Source organism: Papio anubis, chromosome 2, assembly GCF_008728515.1.
Source record: "Papio anubis isolate 15944 chromosome 2, Panubis1.0, whole genome shotgun sequence".
Taxonomy (NCBI): Eukaryota; Metazoa; Chordata; class Mammalia; order Primates; family Cercopithecidae; genus Papio; species Papio anubis.
The window spans coordinates 99150331-99175828 of NC_044977.1; the positions used below are offsets into that span (position 1 = coordinate 99150331).

General features: G+C 40.9%; 1 protein-coding gene across 8 annotated transcripts in view; it reads left to right on the forward strand.

Annotated features, from left to right (window-relative positions):
- The window catches only part of ULK4 (unc-51 like kinase 4), a 793903-nt gene that overhangs the window by 454071 nt on the left and 314334 nt on the right, over positions 1–25498 (forward strand). For 7 of the 8 annotated variants that reach the window (XM_017955554.2, XM_021933668.2, XM_021933694.2 and 4 more), the window contains one exon: positions 15397–15502. The exons of the other annotated variant lie outside the window; for it this stretch is intronic. In XM_017955554.2, the coding sequence (XP_017811043.2) occupies positions 15397–15502 (106 nt within the window). The remainder of the gene's footprint in view (positions 1–15396; positions 15503–25498) is intronic. 8 annotated transcript variants of the gene reach the window in all.

Here is a 25498-nt window from a genome sequence, read left to right on the forward strand (position 1 = left end):
ATTTGTGTGATGAAGTTGGACTTTATGGTAACTTAGCTAGATTCTGGTATATAGGATTCCTTCGGGACTGAAGAAAGGTATGCTTCTGAGGATTTTTTTTTCTTGCTGTATGTTACAATTTTATATTTTTCTTGGATTGATGAGTGTATATTCTGGGAAAGGGTGAATGGGGGATGTCAGTCTTGTGCTAAAACTTGTATTTGAATGATCTTTGCCTTAATCCACAAATAAAATGGACATTGTGCAGAACTGTTTTGTTTGAATGTAGTCATAAAGCTTAGAAATTGTTAAAATTTGACATTATTTAACCTTTGATTCAAATATTCTGCCTGTGTGGTCTTTCCCAGGAGTAATTTGGAAAAACAGAGCGTTGGGTTTAGCACCAAAGAATGTTAGGGCAGAAAAGGGCCTTGGAGGTTAGCTTGAGTCCTCAGAAGATCACTTTTCTCTCGGCATCCATGTGCGCATCTGGAAGCTGCAGTGCCCTGCCCTGCTGCTTGCTTCTGGGTTGGGCTCCCAGCCATGCACCTGGATGAGGCAGCTGATGCACAGTGATGCAACTGGGTGCTCTCAGTTGCTGTAAGGATGGGGCTTTTCACCTGTGTGGTTTTAAACACTATGTTTCCACCTACCTAAAGTTTTACCTCTTTTTCTGTCCTAATGGGTCTGGTGACAATGATTTGGATGCCGTGGTTCACAGTAGTTGCTGTTGGCATTCTTCTCTTTGGGAGTGTCCCTAGCCCTGGTGTAGTAGAGCCTACGTTGTGTTGAACTACATAGTATGGGGAAGTGAAACTATCCTAACTTCTATATATAGATGATTTCTTGTGCCTCCCAAACAGGTTTTTTTTAAAAAAAATAAAAAATGGTTTAACTTGTTATCTGTGCCCCTAGAGACAAGATTCTAAGATTATCTAATAAGATTGTCTAATAATGAAATCGGAATGGTGCACAATGGTATATGGATATTCCTGAAGCTCAGGGACGTCTCCTAAAGACCAGCACCTGCTCTGTGCTCTACCCCTATAAATACAAACTTGTGACAGCTGCTTACCCATTGTCATGCACACCAGCAGGATTTTGTACCAGCCAGTCAGCCTGAGGGGATGGCACATCTAGTCATTAGCAGCTCATCGAAATTCACATGCAAAAGAGGCTGTGACACTGTTACTCTGTGTACTCTCAGTGGGTGGCCAGGTGGGAGTATGGCAACAAGAAAGCAGTCCTCACACATGTGCTCCATGAGTCGAGAAACAACTTGAAGTGCCTGGAGTTAGAGAGAGTGAAAGGGAAAGACTGCACTTGCTTTTCTGCTCCACGTCTGTGGGTAATGGCGTGGGTCATGCCAGGAAAACTCAAGTGCAGCGACAGAGCTACCTTGTCTGTGCACTTCTCTCCAACACGTGGGTCAGCAGGTCTTTCGACTCACTCTTAGCAAAAAATGCCAGTTCCAGATTGAAGTGAATAGCTGCCTTGTGATGGGGAGGCCTTTGGAGCTAGCATCTGTGGAACTGGGGTTATATTCTGAGCTTAGCCTCATTGGACTCAGTTTTCTTCATGGGTAAAGCCATCTGTTCCTTCTTCCTTCCTTTCCATCCTCCCTTTCTCCCTAGCCTTTCTCACTTACACGCTTCCTCTGTCCCTTCATTCTTAGCGCTCATTTTGATTTCTGGTTTTCTCTTTGATTTTCATGAGGAAAATTTAATCAAGCCACTTTGACATACAAACCCTTAAAGCTGAAGCTCATTTATTGGGATACAGCAGTTAAAAATACGAAAACACCAAGCCTTCCATTTCCCTCTTTCCCATGTCCTCATTCCATTGTTCAGGGGGCCTCTTGTGGACTTGTAGGGCTGGTGCTTTGATGCAGAAACAGTGGACATGACAAATAGTACTTCTCAGATGGGTCTTAAACACTCAGCGTATAGCCAAGAACCCCATAAGTATTTGTCCCAGAATAGATACTGAAGAGGAAGGTTGGGTTGCACCTGATGTCTCAAGGCCCTTAGGGAAACTCTCAACCTAGCTTGACTGAAGAAATTAATTTAAGCTCTCAAGAGTGCCCTTCTGGACTTTGGAAATGGAGACTGGCCAATATATGGTCACTTTCTCCCTTGATCAAGTTGGCCAGTCTCTTGACTTCTAGAATTTCCTTATTATTCCTGCTTGTCCAGCACATACCCTACTTATGTGTAGGGTCTGTGGGTTTATTAATCCCTTCTTCCAAACCTTTTCTCACCACAGGACTCCTTAATCGACATTTCCTGTGATTGTTTAGCACAACATTTTGGACCCAAATTTATTAATTTATTGACCTACATTAATACTGCTCACTTTATGCTTGTATCTAGAGTTTCTTCTAATTCTAGTTAATAAAAATATGCCAGTAAAGACACAAAAGATTATTTGAGAGGTGAAATATTCCTGGAATCATTTTATCCTGTTGCAACCATTAATTCTTCAAGATGGTATAGCGTGTGTCATTATGTGCCAAAAATGAGCTTATTGAATGTTCCAAAGTGAGTAAACAAATATAATGGTTATTTTCTAAGTAGAGTCTAAGAAAAGGAAAGCTGATTGCCTTCAGTTATGGAAATTGGGAACAGAAGTGTGATTATGCATAAAATACCAAGTTCTGCAAATTCCAGGGTGAGTGACAAAGATCCAGGTTGCCTTTTGCTGCTGATTTTTAAGCATATCATAAATGTACATGCTTGCAGTTCTAAGTTACCTGCTTAGAATATTCTATTGGAAAACGGTGCTCTTGGCCTAAAATTTCAACCCTGACTGTAAGATGACTATCACTTCTTTAGAGATAGCCTTCTGCTGCAAAAACTGAAAAATTCTATTAGATCCAAAAAGTGCTGCTGGCCTGAGGGTCAGCATGCCTTATGTTGGGGTATTCCCATTTGCTCCAGAATAGTCTATTCATCACTTGCTGTTCAGGAGTAAGAGCTGACCTACCACAGGTGTTAAGGGCAACCAAATATGCAGCTCCAGGGAGCAGTGTTTATACAGTGTTACTCCAGTGTGGGCAAACATTGTATCTGTTTAAAGTTATATCCTTGAATCTCCTCTTGGCCTTTTGACTGAGATCAAGTATAAAATTACACCTTTGACTCTATAAGCCCTGATGTGATTTTTAGGTAAATAATTGTGAGGTAATAGGAAAGGAAGATGCACTTTTAAGTCCTGACCCTCCTCTTTATATTCCTTTCAGAGATTCAATTGCTTTGTCTTTAAAATTAAAGGATTGAAAAACAATTGAGCTCTTGGAGCTAGAGAATAGAAGGGTGGTTACCAGAGACTGGGAAGGGTAGTGGGAGGTTGGAGGGGAGGTGGGGATGGTTAATGGGTGGGGGCAAGAATGGATAAGACTTAGTAAATATAGTCAATAATAATTGTACATTTTTAAAAAAGTATAATTGGATTATTTGTGACACAAAGGATAAATACTTGAGGTGGTGGATACCCCCATTTCCCCTGATGTGATTATTATGCATTGCATGCCTGTATCAAAACGTCTCATATGTTCCATAAATATATACACCTCTTATGTATTCAAAAAAATTAAAAATTAAAAAATTAAAGGATTGAACTACAAAGGTCTGTAAGATTCTTCCAAGGTCTAGTAGCTTATTTTCTTGCTTTGCTTTAGGCTTTCCAGCTGGTTTGGGGCAGGCCAAGGCTTAGAACTGGACTCGGCCCAGTTTTTTTTCTGCTATACCACACTACACTTTTACATTCTTTAAAACTTTGGCTTTAAGTAAACTTCTAGTCAATTCCCACTGAAATATTTTTTCCTGCAGGATTTACTAGTACCTCTTCGAAACTGGACTGTGAGTACCAACACTTGGTAAACTCCTATTAGGAAAAATTTGTGCACTCCCACAGAAAAAGACAATTGAATTTCAAATTGAAAATTGCCTTGTGATAGTTGTGTGTAATTAATCTTTCCATTCATTTTCGCTTGACATTTTCTTTCTTTAGGATGGGACACCTTGTAAGCAGTTATCTTTTGCAGAGAATCCTATTAAAATTGTTTCATGAAAATGTGTTTCCATGCCAATGCAAATGCTTCATGAGTGATTGACCAGTGTTTAGCATGCATGTGAGAGATTTTTGTGTATTTTACTTAAAGTAAAAAAATCTGAATTTATCACTTTTTGCAAACATTATTCAAAAGTGAATATAAATTGATTGAAAGCATTTTGGGAAAGGCCTTTTTTATCCTTTTGTAGTTATACTTCACACCATTACTTAGCAAATTTTAGGTGCTCAATAAATGTTTACCAGTTGCTTAACTGAAGGCAGTTTCTAGTCACTGACTAGTTAATTTCTTGAAGGAGGCTCTCACACCGTCTGTGCCTTCTCTAGCTGTATTTACCCAAGCAACTTTGAGCAGGACTGTTTTTTCATTAATTTTTCAGAGACCACTGCGTACCAGGGACTGCACGTAGGCACTGGGGACCCGATTAAAAGTCCCAGTCCTGGCCGGGCATGGTGGCTCAAGCCTGTAGTCCCTGCACTTTGGGAGGCCGAGACGGGCGGATGACGAGGTCAGGAGATCAAGACCATCCTGGCTAACACGATGAAACCCCGTCTCTACTAAAAAATACAAAAAAACTAGCCAGGCAAGGTGGCGGGCGCCTGTAGTCCCAGCTACTCGGGAGGCTGAGGCAGGAGAATGGCGTAAACCCGGGAGGCGGAGCTTGCAGTGAGCCGAGATCCAGCCCCTGTACTCCAGCCTGGGCGACAGAGCGAGACTCCATCTCAAAAAAAAAAAAAAAAAAAAAAGTCCCAGTCCTGCCCTCAAGACACTCAGCATTGGGTGAGGGATGGGATTAACAAGTAATAAAGACAGTCACTGTATACTTGATGGCCACAGTGATGGCAGGCAGGCACAGAAAGTGAGGAAAACAGTCTTCAACCCAAGGCAGCCTTCCCCACAGACACCAGCTTCAGGAAACAACATCTGGCCTGCATTTTTAAGAGTGACCTTAGTTTGCTAGGACTTTGTTATTGCTATTTTTATTGCTATTTTTACTTTTGAACAGTGGCAGGGATGTGAGGAGAAGACTAAAGGAGTCATATGTCTGGATGTGTTCTAGTTCTTCATTTGTCCTCCCTACTTTGGGCTGGTCATTAGCTCAGATATTGTGTTGTGTGGCAGATTGGCCTCTCTTTCAACGCTACAGGCAGATACATAAAAGGGGCACAGTCCATCCCCAGAGAGCTGGTCCTGGCAGCTTCCCTTTGGCTCCACTGCCAGGGTTCTCCTGCCTGAGCAGCATTGGCTCTGGCCCACTGCTCCTGCCTTGAGGCCTAGGGCCACGTTGAGAGCCAAGAGGATGGAAGCTTCCTGCTAGAAGCCTAAATAACATGAAAGGGTAGGGCTAGGAAGGCCAAGTGACACAATTAACCTGCCAGAAGGGCATTCACAGTGCACTGCCATTGGTGTTGAATGAGGACTGGAATTCTAAAGACAAGCTCAGCATACTGATTGGCAAATGGTACTAGTTGATCCAAATACTCCCTCTGTGCTAGCTGGAATGTATCGCTAATCATAACTTGTATTTGCTGCTGCTAGAGGGCCTCTACAGTATCTGTCAGTCAAATTTAAAAATAATTTTAATTTGCCTTCTCTCATGTCTTTGATCAGAAAGGTGGAGGAAGCCTTCAAATGATGATGCCCCACATTAAAAAAGGGGCTTAACTCTGTATCTCCAGACTCCTGGGGCGACAGCACCATACATTTTTGGCTACCGAGGGGAGAAAAGCGGGCTTCAGTGTTCTTCCTCTGCCTCCTCAGCCCCTGTCAGAGCCTGCTCAACCCCTAGAAGCCCTGACCACCTTGGCAGAGGGGCTGTTTACCTGATGCACAACTAGCAGAGCAAATGCCCATGGGCAGTTACCCCAGCACCTTCACCCTACCCCAAGCATTCCCCCCATGGACCCCTAAATCCTGGTCTTTCTGCCTAAGAAATCCACGTACATTATTTATGAGGTAAAAGACTGAATTAATTTTAAATTGGCTTGTGCCCTTTCAGTTTAACTCAACTTGTTCCCTTTCCTGTTTCTTAGCCCTAGGGGTCCGTATTTGGTTCAAAAACTTGTAAGAATGTTTCCCACATCATAATGCTGGATTGAAAGCACAGGAGTAACAACATCCCTGCATCTGCTGTCCAACGAGTTTTGTGGCTTCCCCTCCTTTCAGGGCTTTAAATCCAACCAGGGCTGTGGACAGAAACTGGACTGTGGTAGCAATGACCTTGGGCCTACTGTAAGCCAATATTCCCTGTGTTGGCCTACAGCCTTCCAGATTTAAGCCCCACAGCTGGAGATAGAGTCTCTGCCACTTTAGAAAGAGGAGTCTGGGGCCGGGCACAGTGGCTCACGCCTGTAATCCCAACACTGTGGGAGGCCGACGCGGGCAGATCACAAGGTCAGGAGATCGAGATCATCCTGGCTAACACGGTGAAGCCCCGTCTCTACTAAAAATATATATATATAAAAAATTAGCCGGGCGTGGTGGCATGCACCTGTAGTCGCAGCTACTCGGGAGACTGAGGCAGGAGAATGGCGTGAACCCAGGAGGCGGAGCTTGCAGTGAGCCAAGATCGCGCCACTGCACTCCAGCCTGGGAGACAGAGCAAGACTCTGTCTCAAAAAAAAAAAAAAAAAGAGGAGTCTGGTAGCAGTAGTGGAAGTGAGGCTGGAAGTTGAGACACCCATTAGGAGACTGTGGTCCCTGCTAAGGATGCCAATTGCGTGATGTTAAGCAGGTATATGGGAGTGGAGAGCAGAGGATAGATGCAAGAGGGGCTCAAGGGAGATTCGAGGGGACTTTGTGGCTGACTAGATGAGGGAGACACTAGGGAGGCCGTAGTCCTGATGATTCTAAGGTTTGTGGCTGATGACTGGGCAAGCTGTGGGACCTCCAATAGAAAGAGGAAAAGAAAGGAAAGTGTGAAAGCAAAGGGAGATGAACTCAATTTAGATTCCATTGAGTTTGTTTTTGTTTTTGTTTGTTTGTTTTTGAGACGGAGTTTCGCTCTTGTTTCCCAGGCTACAGTGCAATGGCTCAATCTCGGCTCACTGCAACCTCTGCCTTTTGAGTTCAAGCAGTTCTCTTGCCTCAGCCTCCCAAGTAGCTGGGATTATAGGCATGCACCACCACACTTGGCTAATTTTGTGTTAGTAGAGATGGGGTTTCACCATGTCTGGTTTAAGCTGCCTGTGACACAGCCTTGTGAAAAGTCATCAGTAATATGGAAATGTGTCCTCTTGCCCTCAAACATATTTATTTCACTTGAATACTCTGAAGACTTTTCTGAGCTTGGGTCTCAGAGCTCTAGGAATCTAGCCAGGTGTGAGAATGTTTGTGACAGAAAGTGACTGGATGCACCAGTACATCCTGGCGCAGCACTTTGGTGCCATTGTACATGGAGTACACGATAGACTGCTGTTCTCTAGAGCAACAGCAAATTTGTTTTCTGAAATGTAGTTTAAGCATGTGTTGAATAGGATGTGATATGTGTTTCTAAGAGATTGTAGATGCTGTGTGCACAACACGTGTGTGCTTTGCTCTTCATTCTCTGTGTGGTTTCTCATCCCTACGATTAGTTGTGGTCCTTTAATTAGTTGTTAATTCGTTGTTAAATTCTGGCCTGAACCAAAGGCAAAAGAGAGTGACCATGGTTCACTGTTACTTTTAGTTGTTAAAGGTATTTTGTACCTTGACTATTTAGATCCTCACCAAACTTTTAATTCAGACATCTGAAGTCTTTCAGTGGCATTTACATTGTCAAATATCAGAGTAAAGTAGAATGCCCTGTCTACAGTGAAACTGCTTTGGAAAGGCTGGTCATTTTTTGCTAGTGTTTCCTTGCTGTGTCCTTGGTATTTCAGAGCTGTCCTCTTTAAGCACTGAAGCAATTAGTTTTGCGAAGGCTGATTCTTCAGGGTCCAGTGCTCTCCTGCCTTTCATTTGCTGAAACTGTACATTTTAATGAAGTTGTTTCATCTATGTTGCCAAACACTAGAATTTTGCTGCTTTAATTCTAATTATCTCTACTGGCAAATGCTATGTTTTATTAGAGCCCTCAAGTGTTTTGTTTATTAAATGTCCATACACTGGTATTAGGCACATAAATTAGCTCAGCTGGGCTTATGGATTACGGATGTAGGAGTTGAATATTTTCGTCATAATGTTAAAGTATAGTGGGATTGCCTTTTGTGGGCTCTCAACGATGCCATCTTCTGCGAGTCGCTTCCTTTTTCCCCCAGCAGTCAGTGTGAACACAAGTGTCTGAATAATGTGACTATTGATAGTGGCCCTAGTATGTATTTTTATTTTGTGCTCATTCTTTCCTTTCCTGTAATTGCCTAATACCCACATCATGCTTCTTGGGTTATACTTTTTTTTTTTTTTTGAGATAGAATCTTGCTCTGTCGCCCAGGCTGGAGTGCAGTGGCGTGATCTTGGCCCACTGCAAGCTCCGCCTCCTGGGTTCATGACATTCTCCTGCCTCAGCATCCCGAGTGACTGGGACTACGGGCACCTACCACCTTGCCTGGCTGATTTTTTTTTTTTTTTTTGTATTTTTAGTAGAGATGGGGTTTCACCATGTTAGCCAGGATAGTCTCAATCTCCTGACCTTGTGATCCGCCCGCCTTGGCCTCCCAAAGTGCTGGGATTACAGGCATTGTGGGTTATACATCTTACAGTGTAGTGAAAAACATTGAGGGCGCTTATGAAGCCAGAAGATCCCAGTGGTGGGGGGAGGGGATAGGGAACGTTGTGGAATGAAAGGGAGGATAAGCATCACCATTACAGCCCCAGATTAGTGTCTCAGATTTTCACCCCACTCTAGACTTCTTTCAGTTTCTCCCAGGTAACACTGTGGGTCCACAGGTGGTGTTGGTTAACCTGGAGTGTGCTGAACGGCCTGGGTGACCCTGGCACTCTGCCCTCCTTTGATCACTAGGCAATGCTTCATGGTGATTAGGGGCAAGGCTTCTGCCATCCCATAGACCAAATCCCAGCTTCACCAATGAAGAGTTTGGCAAGTTACACTTGACTTCACTAACATTCAGTTCTTAGTGATAAAAACAGTAGGACGATAGCCCCTTCCATGTTTTTGTAAGGGTTGAATGAGATGATGTAGGTGAAGTGGAGTACCGGACATGGCACGTAGTAAGTTCTCAATACATTATCAGTGCTGTCTTGGCCCAGCTCGGGCCCATGTGGCAACTCTGCTTGTAACTGGGCCCCTGACCCTGTCCCAAAAGCCTTGTTGCAGGTCTTCACCTGCTTTCATCTCTCCTTGCATGTATCAGGGCACCAAAAGTATAGTCTCCTTGCTTTATTAATGAGCTGTGAGGATTGAAAAATATATATATATCAAAATTTTACCTAATTTCCTGTATTGCTCTTTTACCCTGGGATTCAGTCTTAAATTTGGAGGAGTGGGAGGGGCTCTCCCAGAGGAGCATCTAATGATGATAGTCTTTAGTCAGAACCATCCCTCCCCTCCAACTCTGACCTATGGTCTTTGAACAAAACATGCGCACCCTTGTCTCTTTCCACCAATCTTCCAGTTATACCCAAGAAGAAGTTGAGCCCCACATGTTTACTCTCAAGTTTTCTCTTTTCATATATTCCTCTCCTCTGACTTTAAGAGGCAAATGTAATGTTTTTCAATGCACAGTTTACCCCCGTAAGCTAATATGATTGTGAACAAGAAAAAAACCTTATTAAAGTCGCTAAGATAAATGAAATAGCACAGTTTGATACAAGTTAATAGAAGTATGCTTAATTCACATTTACACCTTCTCAACTGCCCTTTGCATGGGTTTAGCATTCTTTCTGGGGAAATGATGCTCTAGACCAGAGCAGCAGCTCTCTTAGTTCACCTAGAGAACCGTGTCATCAGCTTGAGCAGAAGCAATTACTGTGCTCTCAAAGTCTCCCTCCACTGCACTATGTAAGAAGGCATATATACCTATAAGAGGGAAGAGCAAGTAAAGATAATTCTGTAATATAATTTTTATAAAGCCCTTACTTTATTCTGAGCAAAGTTTATGATCTATGGATAGTTTATAAACCAACAAAGATAATAAAGAAAACAGTGTTTTTAAATAACGTCTAGAACAGAAGTGGAACCGTTTCCTTCAGGCTGGTTATGGGATTATTCATCTCTTTTTTTATTCTGTGCATTAGATATTTTTTTCCTAAGTACTCCTAGTAATAATGTTAGTGGGGAAGTTTGATAGAGTGTACCTTCATTGTATACCCCTCTGCAGATTGAGTAGTGGGGCAGGCAGAGGCCTTTATTCTGCAGTGACTCTGGGACCTGCAGGAAGGGGGCCCCAGGACCTGATTGACTGGGATCTGATTCTGTGTTCTTAGCGGCTAGGGTGAGTTAGCTTTTGTACTGAAGGAAGTACCTATATCAACAAGTGGCACTCACTCATGAGTACAGGAAAAGCTGAGGTATTGGCTTCAGAATGAGCAAAGTTATTGCCAAGGGTATTGTAGGAAATGTGCATTTAGTTACAAAAATGTGTATATCAAAGAAACAATAGTTTTATTTCTAGTAAGACTGACCTATATTTGCTGACAGATGAGTCTTTGAACAAGGAGCAGTATGTGTCATTTTACCAAATGGGACCAAAAATAAAAGATTTATTAGCTTCACTTTCTTCACAAGAACAGGTTTTCTATGTATCGTTAGTTATTTTATCACGAGTAACATGTAGTGTCATCTTGATGCTTATTAATCACCCTTTCCTTCCAACCAACTGTAAGAATAATTAGATGAAATTGGTGGCAGACCATCGCTTCCACATTAATCTTCTTAAGCTGGTGTCAGTGAAACATTCAAACATTAACATTCACTGCAAAAGTGCTCTTAAGCGTGTGTTTCTGAAGTTCAAAATTTTTAGTCATCAATATTTGGAAAGCAAACACTTTGTCTTGTGTTAAACAATGGCATACATGGCAAAACCTATATGAAATCAAGTGGCTCTCATCAGTGGGAGGTACAGATCTGCTGAGAAAGCAGTTTCAGAGCCAGGTTCAGTGTGGGTATTTTTGTAAGCCTTGGATACCACCTGTCCAATCAAGAGATTCCTGGATTCTCTGCTTCATGTTCTCTCTCTGATACCCAGGCCGTTAGAAGCCTCACCATCTAGAAGATCATGGGGCAGAGGAAAAGACAGGATGATGAAACTGTCACTGGCTCTTAATGCTTCTGCCCGTGTGAGTTTAATTGACCAAATCAAGTATCATTTTCATCACTAGTGTCATTTTCCAAGCAGGCAGGGAAATGCCATTCTACCGTATACCTAGGAGAGATAAGTGGGAAATGTGTTAGTCATTCATAATGACTAACTCAAAAAAAAGTAGGGTAGTCATTAAAATGGAAAGCTGGTTTGTTGAAAAGTCTGATATCATCTATAGATAAAACTTTGGTGAGTCTGATCAACAAGAGAGGGGATGCTGTGTAAAAGGCATCATAAATAGGGTCCAGGGAAGTTTTGTGAAGGTGTAATAGAATGCTTTGTAGGATTTTATTACAACATGTTTGAAAATCTAGATGTTGTAGATGGTTTTCTAGGGAAATAGAAATAACCACATTGGTTCAAGATGTTGTAGATGCCTGAGTAGAAGTGTTTTGTTTTTCAGTTTCTTTTTAAGTTCTACTGGTATGATATCGTGAAGTATATATTTGATCTTCTCCCCCTGTTTCCTAGCATATAACTCCTAAAATCCTTAGGAACTCTGTCTTCAGGTGCTGTCATTTTGTATGCTAATGAGTTGATGGCTGGCATCCCCTACGGTAGCTTCAGGATGGTGGCTTGTCACCTGAAAGACCAAGGCAACGTTAGAGGGCTGAAAACTTTCAGTCGCAATCCCCAACCTCTGGGGAGGGCAAAGGGGCTGAGATTAGGTTGATCACTTACAGCCAGTGATATAATCAGTCTTGCCTACATAACAGAGCTTCCATAAAAACCCCAAAGGACCTATAACAGAACCCCAAAGTTCAGAGAACTTCCACATAGCTGAATATGTACAGGTTGCTGGAGGGTGGTGTGCCCAGGGAAGACACAGAAGCTCCACAGCTCTTCTCCCATACCTTGCACTATGCATCTCTCCATCCATGTCTTTTGTAATATCCTTTATAGTAAAATGGTAAATGTGTTTCCTGAATTCTGTGAGCTGCTCTAGTAAATTAATTGAGCCCAAAGAGGGAATCAGGGGAACCCCAACTTGATGCTGGTGGGTCAGAAGTTCCAGAGCCCCAGACTTGCAATGAGTATCAGAATAAGGGAGGAGGGCGTAGCCTTGTGGGACTGAGCCCTCGCCCTATGGGGTCTGATACTATTTCCAGGTAGATGGTGTGGAGTTGAATCAGAGAACACTCAGCTTGTGTTAGCTGCAGAATCGATTGCTTGCTTCATGTGTGGGGAAAATCCCCACGCATTTGGTCACGGAAGTCTCCTGTGTTGATTATTACTGAGTGAGAGAAGAGAAAAAGCACTTTGAATTTATGTGTGTTTTTCCACACAACTGGCAGAAATGTATGGAGGCTAGTTGCTTGTATGAGTGAGTTCTACCAGATCTCCTAGAAACACATATTAGATGCACAATAAATATTTTTGGAATAAAATGGATGGACAAGGTTAGCATGAGATTGATACTAAAATCAGAAGAGGGTGTCACTCATCAGTCAGTATCACTTATGAACATAGATGCAACAATCCTAAAGAAACTTAGCTGACAGAGTCTAGAAGTATATTAAGAGAATAAACACGTGTCTACGTCTTCAAATCTTTGCTCAGATGTCATTTTCTGAAGGAGCTATGCTTTCCTTGCTCTAGCATTGCAGCTTCCCCTGCAGCAGTCCAAGCCACCTTGTCCTGTTCCCTATTTTCTCTCATAGCGTATATCACCTTCTAACATATCTTGTAATTGTTTGTTATGTTATTTATCGTCTTCTCCTCGTGGTACAAGGGAAACACCATAAGGGCAGGGCTTTTCTTCTGTTTTGTTCACTGATACAAGCCAACTACCTAGAATAGTTGGCACTTAGTATTTGTTGCAAAAATAAATAATCCTGAATATAAAATAAGGATCCTTGATTGGATTCCGGAAGAGAAAAGGCCATCAGTGGAAAACTGGTGCCACTTGAATAGTCTGTAGCTGAGTTGTTAATATCTGTAAATTTCTTAGTTTTGATGAATATAACATGTTTAGGGTAAGATGTTAACATGAGGGAAAACTGGGTGATGGGTATATGGAAACTCTCTGTACTATCTTTGAAACTCTTCTATAAAGCTTAAGTTATTGAAAAAGAAAAGCTTATTAATGAATTAATAAGAGATACCAAGAGGCTTCAGCATTTAAAAAGTAAAATAAAATTTCTGTTAAATGCCAGGCATGGTGGCTCACACCTGTAATCCCAGCACTTTGGGAGGCTGAGGTGGATGGATCACGAGGTCAAGAGATCGAGACCATCCTGGCCAACACAGTCAAACCCTGTCTCTACTAAAAATACAAAAAGAAAAAAAAAATACACAAATTAGCTGGGCATGATGGCACACACCTGTAGTCCCAGCTACTCAGGAGGCTGAGGCAGGAGACTCGCTTGAACCCGGGAGGTGGAGGTTCAGTGAGCCGAGATCACACCACTGCACTCCAGCCTGGCGACAGAGCAAGATTTCATCTCAAAAAATTAAAAAAAAAAAAAAATTCTGTTAAGTGACACCTTCTCAATGAGTCTTACCCTGACCACCCAATTTCAAATCATGTGCAGCCCCACTGCTGCCCTCTCAACCTCGCTTCCCTGCTCTGCCTTTTTCTTTTTTGCCAGAGTACTCTGCTGTCTTCTAATACATTATACAGTTCACTTATTTATTATACTTTTTGTTGTCTATTTACATGAGGATAGGGGACTTTGTTCATTAGCATGCCTCAAGTGCCTACTATAGTGCCTGGCACAAAATAGCTATACATTAAAAAATAACCCCACAGCAAACCATATGTTTCTCTGTGGGTGAGGGGTGGAGAAAGTGAATATGAAAAGGTCTAGATTAAGCCTACTAATTAATATGCTTGTTGCTTTTCAGGGTTGGATTAATTGTTGGCAGAATAGTCATGGTGAATGGGCACAGGACTTAGAGCGGGGCAAGCTAGATTCCTGGGAGTCCTCACTCTCAGTAGGTACTTATAGGACCCTGAGAGTGAGGAGTACTACCTTACATTTTGCACCCTGTGTGTCTCTCTTGCCTCATCCTAGTTCCAGACTGCAAAGACTGCCTCTTTAGTTTTGAATTATATGAAATTTAATAATTTCAATTATAATCTGTGTTAATTGCTTAATTTTAAAAAATATTCACAGCAGGCCGGGCGCGGTGGCTCAAGCCTGTAATCCCAGCACTTTGGGAGGCCGAGAGGCGAGGCGGGGATCCGCGAGGTCAGGAGGTCGAGACCATCCTGGCTAACAGTGAAACCCGTCTTCCAAAAAAAAAATACAAAAAAACTAGCTGGGCGTGGTGGTGGGCCTGTAGTCCCAGCTACTCGGGAGCTGAGGCAGGAGAATGGCGTGTGAACCGGGGAGGCCGGGGAGCTTGCAGTGAGCTGAGATCTGGCCATTGCGCTGTACAGGTGACAAGAACAGACTCCATCTCAAAAAAAAAAAAAAAAAAATATTCACAGCAATGAAAAAGGGAACAAAAGCAAAGCAAGTTGTTTGTAAGACCCTTTAAAAATTACAAAGAAATGATTCTGCCTTTAAAATGAGAAATTAAGACTAAAGAATAACTCATTTTCCATTCTCTTTAGGACCTAAGTTACTCCCTCCTGTATGATGCTAAGGTGTTGAGGAAAGCAAAATTCACAGTTCACTCTTTTAGGTCCAAATGTAGCTTATTGCACTGAAGCAGTAATATAATAAATCAGATCGAATGTACTAAAGTGGGAAAATATCAGTACCAGCATAATGTTGAAACTGCAGAAATATTTGCTTGAAGTAGTTCTCTTTTGTGATCTCAAATTCATCTTCAGGCATGGTCTTCTGAGTTCTACATATTTGAATTCCTTTGTCACCCACCTAAAGCATGGAGGACCATGTGTTATCTCTCAGCTCATGGGCAGGGGAGTCCGTACTGCAGCACTGGTGTCTGAGTGATTTACCTTCCCTCCCAGCTCACTTAGCTCACTGATGGGGTTTGTCTTAACACAGAAGGATGTGCTTCATTAAAGTGCAAAAAGGCTATCATTTAACCTTGTGCAAAGAATAAAGCAATGGAGATCATTTGCTCATTTGTCTTTATGATGATGTAATTGTATTTCTGTATGGTTATGTTGGGAATTATGATCTATTGCAGGAACATCAGGAGAGCATTCTGGGTAATACCATGCAAAGTGTGATTGCGTTACTCAACAATCTAGTTGCCTGCAAAGATTCGAATATGAAACTACTTTATGAACAAGGTAAATGCTTCATAGAATTACTCTCTGATTGAGTTTTGCCTATTTGTACATTTTTTCATCTTAGCGTGGAGTCTAGAAGTACCATTTAAAGTTGATGAGTCAAAATAGATAAGAATTTTTAAGTAATATCACTGGCAAAATTTGGAAGTGTGGGATGGTTTCTCTAAGATAATTCATTCTCTTAATGGCATAAAGTCAATAGGCACTGCTTAAAGATGACAAACCAAGAAATAGAAGTGTACTCATAGTATTTAGACTGATTGCTGTCTGTATTCATCTGTTTTCTGTTGCTATAATGGAATAACTGAGACTGAGTAATTTAAAATAAAAAGAAATATATTTTGTACAGTTCTGGATGCTGAGAAGTCCAAGATTGAGGGGCTGCATGTGGTGAGGGCCATCTTGCTATTGGAGACTCTTTGCAGAGTCCAAAGGCAGTGTAGGGCATCACAGGATGAAAGAGCTGAGCTTGCTAGCTCAGGTTTCTTTTCCTCCTCTTATGAAGTGACTAATATCCCATCCTAATGATCTCATCTAATCTTAACTACTTCTCAGAGTTCTCACCTCTCAAATACCATAGTTGGATTTCCCATCCTCTTAATGCCATTATAATGGGGATTAAGGGTCAGCATGAGATTTGGAGGGTACAAACATTTGAACTGTAAGACTGCCAATCAAAATAAAAACAGATATGACCAAAAGCACCTTGGAAAATGAGACTAGGTGTGTTGACAGTGGTTTACTTTATATCTTATGCATGTCTGTACTGTTACAATTCTAAAAATCATGTACAGTCATGCATTGCATAACTACAGCAGTGTGTTCTGCAATATACATCATTAGGCAGTTTTATCATTGTGTGAACACCATAGCGTGTACTTACACAAATCTAGATGGCATAGCCTACTATACACGTAGGCTGTATGGTATGTATGGCCTGTTGTCCCTAGGCTACAAACATGTAGTGAATACTGTAGTCACTCGTAACACAGAGGTGTAAGTATTTGTGTATTTAAACATAGAAGTATTGTGTATTTAAACATAGAAGAGATGTGGTAAACATATGATATACAAGATAAAACATGATACACCTGTATAGGGCACTTACTATGGATGAAGCTTGCGGCACTGAAAGTTGCCCTGAGGGAGTCAGTGAGTGGGTGGTGAGTGAATGTGAAGGCCTAGGATGTTGCTGTACACTACTGTAGACTTTATAAACCCTGTACACTTAGGCTACACTCGATTTATTTAAAAAAAAAAAAAAAACTTTTCTGACTGAGTGCAGTGGCTCATGTTTGTAATCCCAGAACTCTGGGAGGCCAAGGCTGGCAGATCACCTGAGGTCAGAAGTTTGAGGCCAGCCAGGCCAACTTGGTGAAACCCCATCTCTACTAAACATACAAAAATTAGCCAGGTGTGGTGACGGGCGACTGTAGTCCCAGCTACTTGGGAGGCTGAGGCAAGAGAATCACTTGAAGCGGGGAGGTGGAGATTGCAGTGAGCCAGGATTGCACCACTACACTCCAGCCTGGGGGACAAGAGTGAGACTCCATCTCAAAAAAAAAAAAAGAAAGAAACATCCCTGTCTGACAGCTCCGAAGAGAGCAGTGGTTCTCCCAGCACGGCGTTTGAACTCTGAGAACAGACAGACTGCCTCCTCAAGTGGGTCCCTGAACCCCGTGTAGCCTAACTGGGAGACATCTCCCAGTAGGGACTGACAGACACCTCATACAGGCGGGTGCCCCTCTGGGATGAAGCTTCCAGAGGAAGGATCAGGCAGAAATATTTGCTGTTCTGCAACATTTCCTGTTGATACCCAGGCAAACAGGGTCTGGAGTGGACCTCCAGCAAACTCCAGCAGACCTGCAGCTGAGGGACCTGACTGTAAGAAGGAAAACTAACAAACAGAAAGGAATAGCATCAAGATCAACAAAAAGGACATCTACACCAAAACCCCATCTGTAGGTCACCAACATCAAAAACACAAAGTAGATAAAACCACAAAGATGGGGAGAAACCAGAGCAGAAAAGCTGAAAATTCTAAAAGCCAGAGTGCCTCTTCTCCTCCAAAAGATCACAACTCCTCTCCAGCAACAGAACAAAGCTGTATGGAGAATGACTTTGATGAGTTGACTGAAGTAGGCTTCAAAAACTCGGTAATAATAAACTTCTCTAAGCTAAAGGAGCATGTTCTAACTCATTGCAAGGAAGCTAAAAACCTTGAAAAAATGTTAGACGAATGGCTAACTAGAATAAGCAGTGTAGAGAAGACCTTAAATGACCTGATGGAGCTGAAAACCATGGCACGAGAACTTCGTGACGCATGCACGAACTTCAATAACCAATTCAATCAAGTGGAAGAAAGGGGATTAGTGATTGAAGGTCAAATTAATGAAATAAAGTGAGAAGACAAGTTTAGAGAAAAAAGAGTAAAAAGAAATGAACAAAGCCTCCAAGAAATATGGGACTGTGGGAAAAGACCAAATCTACGTTTGATTGGTGTACCTAAAAGTGATGGGGAGAATGGAACCAAGTTGGAAAACACTCTTCAGGATATTATCCAGGAGAACTTCCCCAACCTAGCAAGGCAGGCCAACATTCAAATTCAGGAAATACAGAGAACACCACAAAGATACTCCTCTAGAAGAACAACCCCAAGACACATAATTGTCAGATTCACCAGAGTTGAAATGAAGGAAAAAATGTTAAGGGCAGCCAGAGAGAAAGGTCGGGTTACCCACAAAGAGAAGCCCATAAAATTAACAGCAGATCTTTTGGCAGAAACCCTACAAGCCAGAAGAGAGTGGGGACCAGTATTCAACCTTAAAGAAAAGAATTTTCAACCCAGAATTTCATATACGGCTAAACTAAGTTTAATAAGTGAAGGAAAAATAAAATCCTTTACAGACAAACAAATGCTGAGAGATTTTGTGACCACCAGGCCTGCCTTACAACAAGAGCTGCTGAAGGAAGCACTAAACATGGAAACAAACAACTAGTACCAACCACTGCAAAAACATGCCAAATTGTAAAGACCATCGATGCCATGAAGAAACTGCATCAAGTAATGGGCAAAATAACCAGCTAACATAATAGTGACAGGATCAAATTCACACATCACAATATTAACCTTAAATGTAAATGGGCTAAATGCTCCAATTAAAAGACACAGACTGGCAAATTGGATAAAGAATCAAGACCCGTCAGTGTGCTGTATTCAGGAGACCCATCTCACATGCAGAGACACACATAGGCTCAAAAAAAAAGGGATGGAGGAAAATCTACCAAGCAAATGAAAAGCAAAAAAAAGCAGGGATTGCAATCCTACTCTCTGATGAAACAGACTTTAAACCAACAAAGATAAAAAGAGACAAAGAAGGCCATTACATAATGGCAAAGGGATCAATTCAACAACAAGAGCTAACCATCGTAAATATATATGCGTCCAATACAGGATCACCCAGATTCATAAAGCAAGTCCTTAGAGACCTACAAAGAGACTTAGACTCCCACACAATAATGGGAGACTTTAACACCCCACTGTCAATATTAGACAGATCAACGAGACAGAAGGTTAACAAGGGTATACAGGACTTGAACTCATTTCTGCACCAAGCAGACCTAATAGACATCTACAGAACTCTCCACCCCAAATCAACAGAATATACATTCTCCTCAGCACTACATCACACTTATTCTAAAACTGACCACATAATTGGAAGTAAAGCACTCCTCAGCAAATGTAAAAGAACAGAAATCACAACAAACTGTCTCTTAGACCACAGTGCAATCAAACTAGAACTCAGGATTAAGAAACTCACTCAGAACTGTTCAACTACGTTGAAACTGAACAACCTGCTCCTGAATGACTACTGGATAAATAACAAATGAGGCAGACATAAAGATGTTCTTTGAAACCAGTGAGAAGAAAGATACAACGTACCAGAATCTCTGGGACACATTTAAAGCAGTGTTTAAAGGGAAGTTTATAGCACTAAATACCCACAACAGAAAGCAGGAAAGATCTAAAATCAACACCCTAACATCACACTTAAAAGCACTAGAGAAGCAAGAGCAAAGACATTCAAAAACTAGCAGAAGGCAAGAAATAACTAAGAGCAGAGCAGAACTGAAAGAGATACAGAAACACAAAACACTTCAAAAAACGAATGAATCCAGGAGCTGGTTTTTTGAAAAGATCAACAACTTAATAGACAACTAGCAAGATTAATATAGAAGAAAAGAGAGGATAATCAAATAGACACAATAAAAATGATAAAGGGGGATATCACCACTGAACCCACAGAAACACAAGCTACCGTCAGAGAATACTATAAACACATCTATGCAAATAAGCTAGAAAATCTAGAAGAAATGCATAAATTCATGGACACTACACCCTTCCAAGACTAAACCAGGAAGAAGTTGAATCTCTGAATATAACAATACCAGGCTCTGAAATGGAGGCAATAATTAGTAGCCTACCACCCAAAAAAAGTCCAGGGCAAGATGAAGTCACAGCTGAATTCTACCAGAGAGGTACAAAGAGGAGCCGGTACCATTCCTTCTGAAACTATTCCAATCAATAAAAAGAGGGAATTCTCCCTAACTCATTTTATGAGGCCAGCATCATCCCGATACCAAAACTTGGCAGAGACACAACAGAAAAAGAAAATTTCAGGCCAAAGGTGAACATTGATGTAAAAATCCTCAATAAAATCCTGGCAAACCAAATCCAGCAGCACATCAAAAAGCTTATCTACCATGATCAAGTGGGCTTCATCCCTGGGATACAAGGCTGGTTCAGCATACGCAAATCAATAAGCGTAATCCATCACATAAATAGAACCAATGACAAAAACCACATGATTATCTCAATAGATACAGAAAAGGCCTTCGACAAGATTGAACAGACCTTTACGCTAAAAACTCAATAAACTAGATATTGAAGGAATGTATCTCAAAATAATAAGAGCTATTTATGACAAACCCACAGCCAATATCATAGTGAATGCGCAAAAACTGGAAGCATTCTCTTTGAAAACCGGCACAAGACAAGGATGCCCGTTCTCACCACTCCTATTCAACATAGTGTTTGAAGTTCCAGCCAGGGCAATCAGGCAAGAGAAAGAAATAAAGGGTATTCATTAGGAAAAGAGGAAATCAAATCATCCCTGTTTGTAGATGACATGATTGTATATTTAGAAAACCCCGTTGTCTCAGTCCAAAATCTCCTTAACCTGATAAACAACTTCAGCAAAGTCTCAGGATACAAAATCAATGTACAAAAATCACAAGCATTCCTATACACCAATGATAGACAAACAGAGAACCAAATCATGAGTGAACTCCCATTCACAGTTGCTACAAAAAGAATAAAATACCTAGGAATCCAACTTACAAGGGATGTGAAGGACCTCTTCAAGGAGAACTACAAACCACTGTTCAACGAAATAAAAGAGGACACAAAGGGAAAAGCATTCCATGCTCATGGATAGGAAGAATCAATATTGTGAAAATGGCCCTACCATCCAAGGTAATTTATAGATTCAGTGCCATCCCCATCAAACTACCAACGTCTTTCTTCCACAAAATTGGAGAAAACTACTTTAAAGTTCATACGGAATCAAAAAAGAGCCTGCATTGCCAAGATAATCCAAAGCAAAAAGAACAAAGCTGGAGGCATCACGCTACCTGACTTCAAATTATACTACAAGGCTACAGTAACCAAAACAGCATGATACTGGCACCAAAACAGATATATAGACCAGTGGAACAGAACAGAGGCTTCAGAAATAATACCACACATCTACAACCATCTGATCTTTGACAAACCTGACAAAAGCAACGGGGAAAGGGTTTCCTATTTAATAAATGGTGCTGGGAAAACTGGCTAGCCATATGTAGAAAGCTGAAACTGGATCCCTTCCTTACACTTTATAGAAAAACTAATTCAAGATGGATTAAAGTCTTAAATGTTAGACCTAAACCCATAAAAACCCTAGAAGAAAACCTAGGCAATACCATTCAGGACATAGGCATGGGCAAAGACTTCATGATTAAAACACCAAAAGCAATGGCAACAAAAGCCAGAATAGACAAATGGGATCTAATTAAACTAAAGAGCTTCTGCAAAAGAAACTACCATCAGAGTGAATAGGCAAGTACAGAATGGGAGAAAATCTTTGCAATCTACCCATCTGACAAAGGGCTAATATCCAGAATCCACAAAAGAAGTTAAACAAATTTACAAGAAATAAAACAACCCCATCAAAAAGTGGGCAAAGAATATGAACAGACACTTCTCAAAAGAAGACATTTATGCAGCCAACAACACATGAAAAAAATGCTCATCATCACTGGCCATCAGAGAAATGCAAATCAAAACCACAATAAGGTACCATCTCATACAAGTTAGAATGGTGATCATTTAAAAATCAGGAAACAACAGGTGCTGGAGAGGATGTTGAGAAATAGGAACGCTTTTACACTGTTGGTGGGAGTGTAAATTAGTTCAACCATTGTGGAAGACAGTGTGGCAATGCCTCAAGGATCTAGAACTAGAAATACCATTTGACCCAGTGATCCCATTACTGGGTATATACCCAAAGGATTATAAATCATGCTGCTATAAAGACACATGCACACGTATGTTTATTGCGGCATTATTCACAATAGCAAAGACTTGGAACCAACCTAAATGTCCATCAATGATAGACTGGATTAAGAAAATGTGGCACATATACACCATGGAATACTATGCAGCCATAAAAAGGAATGAGTTCATGTCTTTTGCAGGGACATGGATGAAGCTGAAAACCATTATTCTTAGCAAACTATCACAAGAACAGAAAACCAAACCCCACATGTTCTCACTCGTAGGTGGGAATTGAGCAATGAGACCACCTGGACACGGGGTGGGGAACATCATGCACTGGGGCATGTTGGGAGGTGGGGAGCTGGGGGAGGGATGGTATTAAGAGAAATACCTAATGTAAATGACGAGTCGATGGGTGCAGCAAACCAGCATGGCATATGTATACCTATGTATCAACCCTGCATGTTGCGCACATGTACCCTAGAATGTAAAGTACATTTTAAAAAGTTTTTTCTTTGTTCTATAGGAAATTAGCTTACTATAACTTTTAAACTTCATAACTTAAAAAACCTTTTCTACTTGTTGACTCTTTTGTAATAACACTTAGCTTGGGACACAAGGACATGGTATAGCTTTATGTCCTTATTCTATAAGTTTTGTTTTGTTGTTGTTGTTGTTTTTATTGTTTTGTTTTTTTGAGACAGAGTCCCACTCTGTTGCCCTGGCTGGAGTGCAGTTAGGCGATCACGGCTCACTGCAGCCTGAACTCCCTGGGCTCAGGTAGGAGGCTACCTCAGCCTCTCTAGCAGCTGAGACTACAGGCGCATGCCACCATGCCCAGCTAATTAGTTAGTTAATTTGTTTATTATTGTTATTATTATGATTTTGTAGAGACAGGGTTTCATCATCTTGCTTAGGGTGGTCTTGAACTCTTGGGCTTAAGTGATCTGCCACCCATGGCCTCCCAAAATGCTGCTGGGATTATAAGTGTGAGCCACTGCACCTGGCTGCTTTTTTCTGTATTTAAATTTAATTAATTTTTTTTACTTTTTTAACTTTTGTGTTAAAAACTACAACAAAATCACGCAAATTAACCTTCACCTAAATAGGATCAGGATCATCAAGATGTCACTAGGTGACAGGAAATTTTCAGCTTTATTGTAATTTTATGGGGCCACCATCATTTAGGCAGTCTGCTGTTGACCGAAGCATCATTATGCAGTGCATGACTGTATATGTTCTCTCTTATGTTAATAAAATAGAAGCTATCAACTGGAATTTTTCACAGGAATAAGACTTGGGAGAAAATCTGTCACTGAATAAAATTTCCAACTCACTGTTCTAGTTTCCCCCTGCCCACCCAAGAATTTAGAGTTCTGTTTCTTTTTTCTTTTTTTTTTAGGACAGTCTCACTCTGTTGCTCAGGCTGGAGTGCCGTGGTGCCATCTTAGCCCAGGGCAACTTCCACCTCGCAGGGTCCAGCAATTCTCCTGCCTTAGCCTCCCAAGTAGCGGGAATTACAGGCACCCACCACCATGCCTGGCTAATTTTTGTATTTTTAGTACAGATGGTGTTTCATTATGTTGGCCAGGCTGGCATTGAACTCCTGACCCCAGGTGATCTGCCACCTGGGCCTCCCAAAGTGCTGGGACTATAGGCATGAGCCAGTGCTTGCGGCCTAGAATTCTGTTTCTATGTGGTCATTATATTTCAATGCTGGTAATATTTCTTTCCTCCCCTAAGAAAAATATGCACTTACCCCCTGTGATAAATATTGCCAATAGTTGTAGGGCTTTGGTATATAGAGCTCTTTATTCTTTTACACAGCAACGTGCTATTCTGTTTTATGGATGTAGCATAGTTTATTTAACCAGGGCTTCAGTGGTAGATATGTGTTGTTTGCAATATTTTGCTGTTACAGACAGTTAGTTCTACAATGAATAGCTTTATACATGTATCCTTTCACACAGGAGCAGGATATTTATAGGAGAAATTCCTGGAATTGGAATTGTTAGATCAAAGGATATATACGTATGTAATTTTTGTAGATAATGACAAGCTGCTCTAAGTGATGTGGCAATTTAAATTTCCACAAGAGCACATGAGATTGCTTGTCTTTGAACCTAAGAGCATGTTTTCCTTCCCCATTTGTTCAAGGCACTTTTATGTTCCTCAGAGATTTTTTGTAGTTTTCTTTATATAGGTCTTGTGCATTTCTTGTTAAGTTTATGTCTTCCTAAGTGTTGTATCTTTTTTTTTGCATTCAATAGAAATGAGGACTTTTCTACCGTTATATATTCCAATTTATTTTTAAATTATTTTATTTTATTTTACTTTATTTTAGAGACAGAGTCTCAATGTGTTACCCAGGCTGGAGTGCAGTAGCACAATCAGAGCTTATTGCAGCCTTGAACTGGCCTCAGGTGATCCTCCCGCTTCAGCCTCCCAAGTAACTAGGACAACAGGCATGTGCCACCATGCCTGGCTATTTTTTTTTCTTTTTTTTGATGGAGACAGGGTCTTGCTATGTTAACCACGGTGGTCTCAAACTCCTGGCTTCAAGTGATCTTTCCACCTCAGACTTCTAAAGCACTGGTTGGTATTACAGGTGTGAGCCACCATGCCTGGCTGCAGTTTGTTGTTTTAAATATGTTTGAAAGTTTTTGATTTCTGTATATGCAATTTTGTAACTAAATTGATTCTTTTATTATTTTTATAGTAATAGTTTTTAGGTGATTTTCTTAGTTTTCCAGTCATATAATAATTGCAAATAATGATGATTTTCTTTCCAATTTTTATGATGCTACTTTTCCCCTCTGGTCTAGAGATTCAAAGAGAGTGGGGTAGAAGATGTGTTGGATTTGTCTGACGATCTTTTTTTCTGGTTAAGGATGTACTCTTCTATTTTAATTTTATTTTTGTTTCTTTTGTAATCGGGAATAATGACGTTTATCAAATGCTTTTTTGGCCTCTATGGAAATGATCAAATGATTTTTCCTTGAATCTATTTATATAATGGATTATATTTAATCGGTTACCTAACATTGAACCTATCCTAGTGTTTGAGTCAGTAACCACACTTATGATACACAGTTCTTTAATTGTGCTACTTTAGTTCCTTGCGAATATTTTATTTAGGATTTTTCATTGCCATTCATTGGTGTGATTGGTTTGTGATTTTGTTTGTTCATTTTTGATGGGAGAAAAATATTCTTCGCCCAGATTTCAATATTAATGCTATATTGCTTCATTAAAAAATTTTTTTTTTCCTCTTTCTGTATTTCTGGAAAGTTGATGTATTATTGGAATTATCTACTCCTTAAAAGTTTGGGCCGGTCGCGGTGGGTCATGCCTGTAATCCCAGCACTTTGGGAGGCTGAGGTGGGCAGATCACGAGG